Source organism: Gambusia affinis, linkage group LG15 (assembly GCF_019740435.1).
Source record: "Gambusia affinis linkage group LG15, SWU_Gaff_1.0, whole genome shotgun sequence".
Taxonomy (NCBI): domain Eukaryota; kingdom Metazoa; phylum Chordata; class Actinopteri; order Cyprinodontiformes; family Poeciliidae; genus Gambusia; species Gambusia affinis.
Window position 1 is genome coordinate 2,038,466 of NC_057882.1, and position 12,593 is coordinate 2,051,058.

At 37.1% G+C, this 12,593-nt stretch overlaps 1 protein-coding gene across 2 annotated transcripts in view; it reads right to left on the reverse strand.

The window, feature by feature from the left end:
* Positions 1–12,593, reverse strand: part of sgcd (sarcoglycan, delta (dystrophin-associated glycoprotein)) — a 198,833-nt gene that overhangs the window by 105,394 nt on the left and 80,846 nt on the right. The window contains exon 1 of one of the 2 annotated variants that reach the window (XM_044141629.1): positions 4,553–4,606. The exons of the other annotated variant lie outside the window; for it this stretch is intronic. Within the exon in view, the coding sequence (XP_043997564.1) occupies positions 4,553–4,570 (18 nt within the window). The 5' untranslated portion in view covers positions 4,571–4,606. Of the gene's footprint in view, positions 1–4,552; positions 4,607–12,593 lie in introns of those variants that run through there. 2 annotated transcript variants of the gene reach the window in all.

Sequence of the window (12,593 nt, forward strand, 5' to 3'; positions counted from 1 at the left end):
AAACAAGTATACATTTAACAAAAGAGTCACTTTTATTTTTGAAGTTGAGATTAGCAATTTACTTTCAAGTATTTTTGTTTGTTTAGAGCTAATAAATCTTCCAAAGTATTCATTTTAGAGACAAAACAGAAACACTTGTGTGCTAAAAAAACAGTCACAAAATAAGACAAATGTAAAAGTTACGATAACAAGTGTAAGAGTAGGCCTGTCACGATAGCAAATTTTGCTGAGCGATTAATTGTCTCAAAAACTATTGCGATAGACGATAATATTGTTTGAAGACCTTTGTACACTGATTTAATGGACAGATACACTTTATTTTCAAAAGAACACTTAACACTGGAACTCATAAAATAAACTAAACAACCAAAAACAAAAATAAAATGGATTCTCAGTCTCCATGAACAAAAATGTACTTGAATAAAAACACCAAAGTGTAAAAATACTGCATTCAACCCAAAGAGTGCAGATTATGAAATCTGTATATTATATCGCCCTTCAGTAATCATTAGATTTAAATAGAGAAGATGGGCACATCTGACTACCTGATGCAATAGTTCACCCAATCTTAGAACGTTCTAAGACTGGGTGGTGTGTTACTGTAGATCGTTGTGGCCACTCTGATCTTAATAAGGAGTTTTCCCCGACTGGGAGGTTAACGCAGCTTGTTGAATGTGACAGGTAGCCAATCAGAAAAAGCGGATTCTCCTCTGTGTTTTCTGAGTGGCGAGCAGAGGAGTTGAGCCTTTTTCCATTCAGTCTCATCAACAGAAAGAGAAAAAGACTGGAAGAGACGATAAAGCCGATAATTAAAATGACGTCGATAGTTTTAATTTATTGTACGATTAATTGATTTATCGTTTATTGTGACAGGCCTATGTAAGAGTGTTTATATTTTTGATAGATCAATATATATCATATCCACATTTTATTATGATTCTGCTGCATAAAAATATAAAACAGTATTTCTAAATAGACTTTAATAAGCTTGCTGAGTTTTTACCACATTTGTGTCAAACACAGTTCACATTTAATATACTTAAGATTATGTGTCAATCAGCTTTACCTATGCCAAAAGAGGTATTTCAATTAAAAGAAGGAAAATATATACCGCCACCACTAAGATAAGATACACTATTACTATATTTCACCTATAAAGGATTATTATTTGTAGTAGAAGTACACTTTTCTTCGGTTTATCCCTGTCACCGACACACTGTATTATAAATCTGTTAGGGATAAATTATAGCCTGCAGGGTGAAACACACAATGCACCCAGCATTTAGACAGTTGTGTTTTAATGAGCAGAGAGGACACTGGAAGTGGCTAACTGAGAAGGTTTGCCAGACTGAGGTTAGAATACTGACACATGGTGTGTCCAAATTCAGGAACTACATCCTTCAAAGGCCGCATTTAAGTCCAAATTTGAAATTTGACGGCTCCTCTAAATACATAATTCTTTTCCCTGGATCTGATGGACGGGTTTAGTATATCAAAGTAATGATTTCTTGAGCAGGTTAAGATAGGTCTCTGGGCTACGTAAAAATGTTCATAAAATTTTTTGCACAAATTCATTCTTAGATGAGATTTTAGTCGAGTTAATTCTGCCTAATTTAAGCTTCTTTCAGAATGAGCTGAATAGCGCCTTCTGTCAATTTAAATCCAAACAACCTGCTGCTGGGCACACCTCCGAACTCAACGATTACACTCGCACATGAAAATGGATGGAAACAGATGCACAATTATACAACTGCATATCCTTGAAAAGCAGAAAAGGAGCCTCCTGAATAACCAAGAAGAATGCAACAAGTGGTTTCTGGATGGTATGTTAACAATAAATCACTTGTTTTTTTTCCAGCAGCCTCTGTACTATGGGGAAACCTGCTGACCAAATGTGCTGGAGCTCAGCTTAGGTTGCTAGGTAATGGGCTGGGTTTCACTGAGGTTGCTAGGTCAGGGGCAGTGCCTGCTGTGATGTTGCAGTTTGGAGATTTTTGTTTTCCAGACACCAAAAAACATTAATTTATTACCAAACACCAGCTGGATAGTTCTCTTCAAGCACTTGAGCTGCTTTTAGAAGCAGTTGAGACTCAAATGAAAGTACAAAGATTTTGTGTAATGTGAATTTTGCATAATTTGTTCCCTTTAATTAAATAATGAAAAAACCCAGAAAGATTTCAAGCTACTTTTTTTTTTTTTTTTTTTTTACCAGCTCCGTTTTTTTTAAACCCTACTCTAGCTTCACAGACCATGAGTTGAGAACAAGACTCAGTGATACGGAGACTTGTCCATTTGAGATACAGAGTCCCTCCCAATCATTTAGTTTGATAAAAAGACAAAGTGTTCATGAAACTCTCTAAATTTAACTATAGCTTTTTGTCCTGAGATTTTCTGCTTTTTTTTTGCTTTGTTTTTCATTAGTTTGCAGGTTGGAAGTCCTACATAAGCATGTCCTTATTATTCTGGCGATGCAGCAAGACAGTCACTCCCACCTCCTCAATTTAATTAGAGTTTCATCTTTTAAGAAAGCAGTTCTCATTCTCCACATGTGGCTAGAGGCCGCCCTGCTGACGAAGACTGAGCTGAGGCTGCATGACAGTCCTGCCAATGTCACGGCGTCTTTTCCACAAGTGAAGCAAGAGAAAGACGGAGCATTATACACACCGCTGCCCAATTAGAGCAGGAATGTGAATTAATGAGCAGGTCAAGGCAGGTTAATGAAGGGTGTTGCCGTTCTGTTGAAGACTCAAATTAAAAATTGTATCCCTATCTGGACAAAGTTTCTTTGTTACTTCTTTCTCTGCTGGAAATGATCATGTTGGTGCTGAGCTTTTTTTTTTGTTTTAAAGACAATAAAGCTCTGAACAGTTAATGTGAAGGTGGATGATTGGGTTCCATATTTTAGAGACTCATCTCACCACTTGAATGGGAGTTTATTGTTACTATTTTATGCCAAGATAATTAAAAAAGAAAAACAGTAAAACCAGAAAGTGAGACGGCGAAGGAAGCAAGGAAAATATGTTTTGAATAATTACAAATGAAAATGCTTGTTCTTTTTTTTATGGATTCTACAAATAATATGTGGCACTCTGTTTTGTATTTCAAAATGCACAAAAAAATCAGCAGTAAATTAGTTTCATTTCTCTTTTATGGTCATTTGTGCTGCTGAGAAAGCTGCAAATACACAAAAACAACACAAACAATGAAAAACGTTGAATGCAAACAGTGATTTTCTGGAAGTGAGCCTGCACAATGACTACTAGTGCAACCGGTATCAACAAACTAACTGTCTTGTTGGTATTTGAATTATTTTTTTTCTATACTTTTAGCATCCAGCTTTATCTGAGTATTGAAAAAGTTCATTATTTGACAGGAAACAACAAATGATGTTGCTTATCATTGTGACCGTCATGTTTTTAAGGTCTGAATTGCACCCCTTTATACTTTGACGTGTTCAAATCACACAGAGTTTTTTTCTTATGACAGATCAGATATTTGAATTAAAATAATTTCTGCTCAGTCATAGTAAAAAGTACAAAGTTTGGGAGGGTTTTACATCCCAGGACATTATGAAAAGCATCATGTCTTTCCAGGTTCTATATTTGTATAATGTAAGCTCAAGTCAAAGCTTCTATAATGACATATTACACACTGTCATTATGAAATAAGCACAAATAAAGCAAAAATGGAAAATCTATGAATGAAAAACTATATATATCCTTGCAGACAGTGTTTGTAAAAGGGTTATATGAATTGAAAATAAATATATATTGTTTGACGTGGTAATTAGTGACCATACTTTACAATATGTTATACTCTAGCTGTCCAATGAAGTTCCTGAAATTTAACACAGAATACTGAAAAGCACCCAGATTAAAATGAAGATATAAATGGGAAATGAACACCTGCATGACTGAAATAAACCGGCAAACCTGATGAGCTCTAGGATAAAACTGCTCCAGTGGGAGAGTCTGCATCTGTGAGCAACCAACATCAGACAGTTTAACCAAAACACTGAGAATATAAATATATTAGCAAGTAAAAATGCAAATCCCTCAGTCTTTGGGGAAAAGGAAGGCCTCAGCATCCCGGGTGGGCTGGGGAAGTGTTTTACTGAAAACATACCCTGAAACTCTAAACAATATTGCAAATTTTCTGCAGGGTGAGAAGCAACACACTGCAAACCCACCAAACAGCACAAAGCCTACACTGTCAACTAAACAACATCCATGCCCCTTCACTGACTGTAGCCCTCAGGCTGCCAATGCTTATCTGGGCATATTATAATGTATTACAGATTTTTAAACACAATAACTTCTAGTAGTATCAGCTTATTAGTTAAATTATTTATACAGGCCCACCATAACAAATGCAATCTCTGTGCACTTTACACAACTAACGGTTACATTAGCAGGAGGATTTTGTTTGCTTTGGTTAGCATAGCAACATTAACATTGACTAAGATAATATGCCTTATTCCACTGAGAGGTATAAAATGAGCTGGTGAGGTATTTTGTCTGTTTCTATTGTGAAAGTGGTTCATGCAACTGACCTGTACCAAACCATTCATGGAACCCGTTCAGGTGTAGATCCAACTTCATATAGCTACTGTCCTGTGTTAGCTCAACTTCACACCGTGTGCAGCTATTAGCTTAACTCTGAGAAGTTGTTAGCGTTAGTAGCTGTTCACTTATCTCTGGCTAGATTTTAAACTTAATTTGAGTAGTTGTTACTTTGTGGAGCTTTCAGCACAATTCTGAGTAGCTGCTAGCTCAATGCCAGGTTCCAGTTATCCATAATCCAACTCGTTGTTAGCTCAGTTCTGAGCAGCTGTTATTTTGAGTAGCTTTTAGCATCAATTTAAGTAGCTTTCAACCTCACTGTAAATCTGGGGTGCCCAAAGTGGGTCCTGGAGGGCCGGCATCCTGCATGTTTTAGTTCTCTCCCTGGTTTCACACACCTGGATCATATGACGGCTCGTTAGAAGGCCTAAGAAGAACACAGACCTGCTCAGGAGGCTGTTACTACCACAACCTCTAAAACATGAGAACTAAAACATGCAGGATACCGGCCCTCCAGGACCCACTTTGGGCACCCCTGCTGTAAATGATAGCTCATCTCAGAATAGCTGAGAGCAACTGAGAATTTTAACTTAGAGTAACTGGTATGGTGTTAGCTTCTTCATTCAGCGTAACCACAGATAGAAGCTGGTTAATGTCCAATTAGGTGTTAGGTTCAGCTGTTTGTAGTTTGACTTAGTAACTTTTAACTTGATTCTCAATGACAACTACCCAAACTAGAATTTGAATGCTCAAGTAAGATATTGTCAATAACTAACCCCAGAAAATTACACTTAAAACAAGACAAAATGAAAAAAATATATATTTTTCAATCCAGAGACCCATACCTGAAAACTTCTATTATAGCACTTTAAAATCATATTTACTGTACAACAATATCTTATATTTGCACTAGAAAGGCCTTAAACAACAACTGATCCACAGAGAAAAGGCACCTAGAGCACATCTGTAACGTGTTTATGAGACTCCTGTCTGTGAGGACAGGTATAATAAACATTTCCTGCGTTCTTCAGCTCTCCAAGCTCTGATGACTTATTACCTGCAGTATCAAAGCTGAACACTGTGCCACTGCTCTGCAGAGAGAGCTGTGCTGGCTGGCTTAATGAACACATTGTGTGTGAGCGCCCTGAGAGCAAGTCTGAGCATCCATCTGTGTGCATTCATTTATTTAATTCCCATGCTCTTAAGCTTGTTTCTAGCAATACTTATAATTCCAAACACACTTGGATGCATGCATAATTTTATATGGACAGGGTATAAGTACCAAAGTCCATCAAGTGCTGGTAATGCTGTCTAATGCATCTACAAGGAATCCTCCATCACTCACTGGTAGCAAATGAGCAAGTGTAGCAAGAGAAAGATAAAAAGAAAGTGCACTCAGAGAAAAATGCTATTAACTTCTCACATGGCCAATAAGAATGACTAAAAGCTGCGATTTTTCTGTTTAATAACTTCATGTCAGCATGTCACACCTCCTGAGTTTTCAATTTACCTGTTATTCATGACGACATGAAAGTATTTACTTTTTCTTTTTAAAAGATAACAAATAACAATAAAAAAAATTCAAACAAAACCAGAGATCCATGTCAAATACGGCTCAGATTAACAAAAAGATGTGACACAAGATTCACTTCAAAGCTCTTCTTGAAGTTCGTTACGTTCGAGTCACAGTGGCATGAGTCAGCACTGGCTGGTAATTTGATCTCTGTTAATCTGCTGTGAATAGACGGCGACAGAAAAAAAAATGTAGGAGCTGAGATAGGGCGTGATGAGAAAAGCCGAGGGCTAAAACGATAATGAGGGGAGGCTGCAAAATGAAATGATGAGCACGGTGGAAAAGAGACTCAGGAAAAAAAGAAGAAAAAGAAATGAAGAAATTCTTGTGGTGCACTTCTTGATTTCCACCCGTTCTATCTGATGCTCCTCCAATCCCTCAACATTCCCAGTCCTGACCTAGTAACAGCCGGCAATTATTAGAGAGCTGGCTTCTATAGTTCAGTAGACAGGTGGGTTCAGTCTTCCTTCACTGGTGACCTTTCAGATTTACTTCTCTGTCCTCAACCTCTCTGACATTTTCATGTCAGTTTGGTATGAAGCCCAAAGTGAATGTTATCTCCGTGTAAAACGACCCGATCCAAGGCAAAAATGTTCAATATATCCACCATCTCCCACTTTGACCGCTTGTTAATGCCAATAACAGAAACTACAAAGCACCACTGCAGCCATTACATGCTCCAAACTGCCGTTGCTTGCTGCTGTTTTATTGCACACTGAGAGGCTGATCGTTGCGATTAAACATGTGTAATTTTGCTGTGCAGGGATACCAGAATCCATGTGTATTACTAGGCATTGATGTGCACCATAGCTGCAGGATACATAGTTTATGGCTTAATGGTTGATATACAGAGAACAAAAACTGTTACAAGACTCTCCAGCGTCTGCAAGTTTTATGTTTTGGTTTTTTTGAGACGTTTCTCTAAATTTAGATGTTTCCAGCTGTGAAAATGCTGTAAAATGTATTTATTCATTGTCTTCTTCTCCCTCTTAAAATGTTTCAGTTCAATTAAATTTATTTATAGCACACTAGACATTAGGCAGCTTTCAATTCAATCATAAATACATTCCAATTGTTCTTATAGTTATAGAAGCGGTGCAGCAAGTTCAGGTAATGATTCAAAGAAGTTTAAAACATTTTGTGTCCAAGAAAACTTATCAGGTTGCACTGAGCCATTGACTTGCAGCATTCACTCCTCCTGGATGAGGGACAATCAAAAATTATTTGCTGGATTTTACAGCGATCTCTCATATCTAACATGCATATACATGCATGTAGCGACAGTGGAGAGGAAAACTCAGAGCCTCAGCTCTACTTTGAGCTTCCCCCAGATGATGAGTGCCTCATACCACAGGCAGACCTACAGAGTGTCTCCAACGCCACATTACTCTAAGACTTCTCTTGAACATTATTATGTTCATGTTTGTATAAGGTTTATGTAAGGTTAAGATGGAACTGCGCATAAAAACTACCATTTTGTAATCAAAATACTAACATGAAAGTCACAAAACTATCTGATAACGTTATTACCCCATGAAAATAACTCAAAAATAGTCCAAATAGTTTGGATGCAATTTTTCTTTCCGTTATATGGAAAGTTTTTGTTTATGTCTTATTAGAGATAGAAAGCCCATGTTTGATCTATTTTGCTTTTGTGCATAGCATTTGTATCCTAAAGTAAAAGATGTAAAACTTCAGATATCTCACAAAAGAGATATCAATGTACATGGACAAACCTTACAAACACCTTATATTATAGCAGAAACATTTTCAGAATTCAATTATGCCGTGTAAACCAGCCAATTATGGCGTGAGAAGGCAAAACCTATTGCCAGATAACGCAAAAGTAACAAATTCTCCCATGTTTCCTAAAAGGCACTGTAAAAAACAAAACAAAAAAAAAACAAAAAAAAAAAAACTTTTCAAAGAGCTATGGTTGTATAATTGCAACATGGGTTGGATGACGTTTACACTCATGTGTGAGTGTAAGCATTGAGTTGGGGGACGTGGCCAGCAGCAGCTCATTTGGATTTAAAGTGTCAACAGGCCCTAAAACAGATCATTCTTAAAATCAATATAGGCAGAACTCACCAGACTAACATCTCATTATCTCAGGATGATTTTGTGCAGAAAAATTATTTTGTTATAACCTACTAACACTGTCTGCACTACACTTGGTACAAATTTGATTGAAAAAATAAATAAATAAATAAAAATCCGACAACACAATGTACATAAATGTTTATTTTTTATTATTAAAATATTTTCTCATTGATTAATCTTTTGACCAGTATTTCAAAACAAATGACTTGAACAGTTGTGTGAATATTGCTTCTTCCCCATGTGGGGCTTCATTTCTCTCAAAGGCATCAAAACATCAAATATCCTGAAGCCCTTTGAACTGGAAACAAATATCCTCTGTTGTTCTGGTCCAAAAGAGATACAGATCAAGATCTCATGTCTGCATAATTTCTTGCATATTAAATGCAATACAGGCTTTCTTTTAAATTTCATCCTTAAAGCTTTGTTATTCTTATATTCAAGAAAAGTCCAAGGCGTTAGATGAAGAGGCTGATATTCAGTAAAGAACATAAAAAGATTGGACTCCTAACTCTTGACCTTTCAGACATAAAAAAGCAGAGAAAAGCATACTTGAAATAAATTTGAAAAGGACAAAAGACAAAATGTGTATCTGCACCTTCCACTCTCACTTAAAGCTGTGCAGCTCTTTCAATGAGAATCATGTAAATGCAGGTTCATGACATTTATCTGAAGGGAATAAAATGGCAAGGAAAGGCATTCTTTGGCAGTGCAGTACTAGATGCAGAAAGCATGATGGTATTACTGAGTTGTTTGGGCGAAAAATTCATCAGGAGGGAGAAGCCAGAAATGATTCAGCCAAGTCAGAGTAAGAGGAGGATACTCCCGGGCAGATAAATGTATAAAATGCTGACAGAATGTTATTTGTTGACATTTACCCACGGAGGAGCCCAGATGTTTCCAGCATGACAGAGTAGCTTTTAACGGATTTCCATCCAGTGCCAGGAGAGGTGCTGGATTAAATACTGTCTTCAGTAAAGGCCAGAGTAGCAGCTACTGTGCATGAAATCAGAAAACATCCCCAAGTAACACCAGTTTGTCGAAAACACCAAAAGGCCACTGGCTAGCAAGTTATCAACTATTTTCACTGGTTAAAAACCCTGTTTAAAGTTATTATTATTGACTTCCTCCTTTATTTTATTCAGTGGTGTGTTTTTATTTTTTATTAGTTTTAGAGACTAAAGATCATCTTAAGTAATGGAGAGTTTTTAAAGTTTGTTATCAAAAACCCATATAGTTTTCTTAATTGTTTGTGTTAGTTTAGCCTTCAGAGATAATTAAAAGCAATTTTGAAAAGTTTTAAAACCACCAATATTTTCTGTATTTCCATTACATAGATAACTTTTCTGTTTATTTGACCAGACCAAACATTGATCCATCTGTTATGATTGTTATTTTGGAAGAACCTCACTGTTTTTGGTGGGGTCTGTGTTGTGTGTTGATCACACACACACACATTACACATCCACACACGCCGTCATGGATGTGACATCATCACCATGTGGTGCACAATGGAGGAATGTCTGTCGCTTTAAAACACTGCAGAGTTTACTCATCTTTATTGGAGGTTGCCTCTGAAAAATTGCAGTGAAAAAATTAGATTTTAATTTGCCTTACAAATGGCAGGTTGTGCAGAGGAGACATGGTTATTATTTTTGATAGATAAACAATGTAAAAGTTGGGATAGGTGCAATAAAAATGGTCAAAATTTTAAAGTTTTAGGTTTTGAAGACACTATACAGATAGAAAAAAAACAAGTCTAAAAATATGTAGGAATTCAACAGTGAAGAGGGGAGCTGTAAGATGGAGAATAAAATTTATGATGGGCAAAGTGAAAAGTGCAAAAGTGACAGAAAACAAAACAAGGATTCTAACATGGCTGCAGTGCCTTCTGGGTAAAAATCATCAATAACTCCCTCCCTCTATCCCCACTTTCTCCTCATTTTCTTCCTTTTTTCCATCCTTCATATCCTCAGGATGTTTTTCAGGCTCCGAGCTCAACCAGTTTTATCATTCTTCTCCTCGAGGGACTTATTCCAGTTTAGAATCATTGATACTGATTACCCCGAGCCCTGTCATATTGATTTTTAAGATTTATTGTTGGCCGACTCTCCAGCAGAGGTCCCTGGTCCATGTGTCCCTGGGTTGGCAGTCATTTGTTAAACACTCTCCCCTCCTGACAAAAGGCTGGGCACGACTACACATGCATTGCCATCAACATTGTTTTTTGTGTGCATGTGTTCATTTTAAAACACCTTCATTTAAAAAATTAGGCAGCAGTGACAACATAGAGCTTCATTTAGCATAACATTGTGGCTGAAAATTGAGAAATACCTCCCAGTGACAGAAAACCAGGAGGTAGGTTAAATAAAACTTGACCTTCTTCCATTTCCAATGGCAGATTATTTCACTTGTAACAACACATTTTCCTGTTATAAGTGAAATAATGTCCCAGTGAAAATAGTGTTTTTAAATCGATATTAAGAATTTTTTTGACATAAAACAACCTCCTATTTCTTGATCAAAAGCTACTGGTAAGTTAGTTTTGTCTTATTTCAAGGGTAATAAGATATTTGGACAAGAAAATAGACCAAAAATTCTTGGTAAGATTTTATGTTTTTGCAGTGTGGTCCAGTCTTCACTCCCCATGTGGATCAGCAAGCTTTAGACCACCCCTGACAACATTGTCAGTTCCCTCCTTGGACCGCTTCTGACAGATACTGACACTGCAGACCAGGAACACTGTCTAGAGCTGCAGTCATCCAGTCACCACAGTCTGGCTCCTGTCAAACCCACTCATATCCTTCCTGCTTCTAACTCATCAGATCTGCAGACAAAATAGCCTTGCTGCCTCATATGTTCCACCTGCTAACGGCAGCAAAATGAAGACCTAAATTATCCAACAATTCCTCAAGCTGAGTCCAAAGGCAAAAAAGAACCGGGCGTATACTGTAAAAACAAATTGATGTGGGATTTTTTTCATCTCCCTCTAAGAAAACATCAAAAACATCTGCAATAAACCTTTCATTCCATCCTGCTTCTCTGTAAGAACACAAACTTATCCATGTTTGTTGAGACCGGCGGCACTCAAAGGAGGGAAGGCAAACACAAAGAGAGGCAAGACAGTGGAATAGTTTCAGAAAAGGGGAGGATGGCAAAACGCAAACTTTTACCAGGAATTTCTGGTCTAATTTCTAGTACAAATATCTGAGTGCACTTAAAATAAACCAAAAATAGCTTGCAAGACACTTTTCCACAAGCTATAAGAACTTGCTATAAGTGAATAATTCCTTAATATTGATGAAAATTTTCACTTATAACATGGGCAAAATGTCTTATGAGTAAAATAATCTACCAACTAGTGCCTCTTTTTAAAATCAATATTAAGTTACTTAAAACAAGCTCCTATATGTTAATGAAAATGTATTTTTAAGTTGGTTTTGCCATATTTTAAGTATTTTAAGATATTTGCACTAGAAACCAGACAAAGGTACTTGGTTTCTGCTGTGAAGTGTTAAAACTGACTGCTGTGGTATTTTCATAATCTTCAACCAAGAAAACATCAACACCTGCAACAAACTTTTCCTTCCACTCTGCTTCTCTGCAAGAACACAAACCTATTCATTTTTGTTGAGACTGGCGGCACTCAAAGGTGGGAAGCCAAGCGTAAAAAGAGACAAGATGGTGGAACAGTTTCAGAAAAGGGGAGGATGGTAGGGCATCCACGCCTCCACCTGATAGGAGCGGTTGTTTATTCACCGGCTGCAGTGCCTCAGCAGTCACTCTGAAGTAGGTGTGAATGTCAAATTACCACATTTGGAGCGCTGCAGTGAGCTGCTGGACACAGAAACATGGTGCTTTACTACCTGCTAATGCGACTCAGAGGTGATCAAATTTGCCAATCACAGCTAGATGTTCTCTACATAAGCAAACCACTAAAACAACCGTCATTTATTTGAATGAAATTATTGCAAAACATGATTTATGTTTTGTGAGACTTGGAGCTAATACAAATTTTATTTCACTGGAAGAATATTGCATGAAACCAGTTAAAGCATAATTTTCATACTGGTCACACTGCTTGATGTCTGACTGCATGATATGTATTCTCTGTTCAAATCAGTAAATGGAAACATGACTAATTTGCATTTTCTTTTTTTTGACATTTCCAAAGTTTGCTCTAAGGTCTTATGACAATTACTGTTATTAATGAAAAGAAGGGTCACAAAGGTCATTGCTGAAGAACTGCTGCCTGAATGAACCTATGAAGGTCTGAAGTTCACAGTGAAGCACCTAAAGCAAGAGGCTGAACATGACTAACAGGATGATGGACAACATGAACCAATAAAACCCACAAG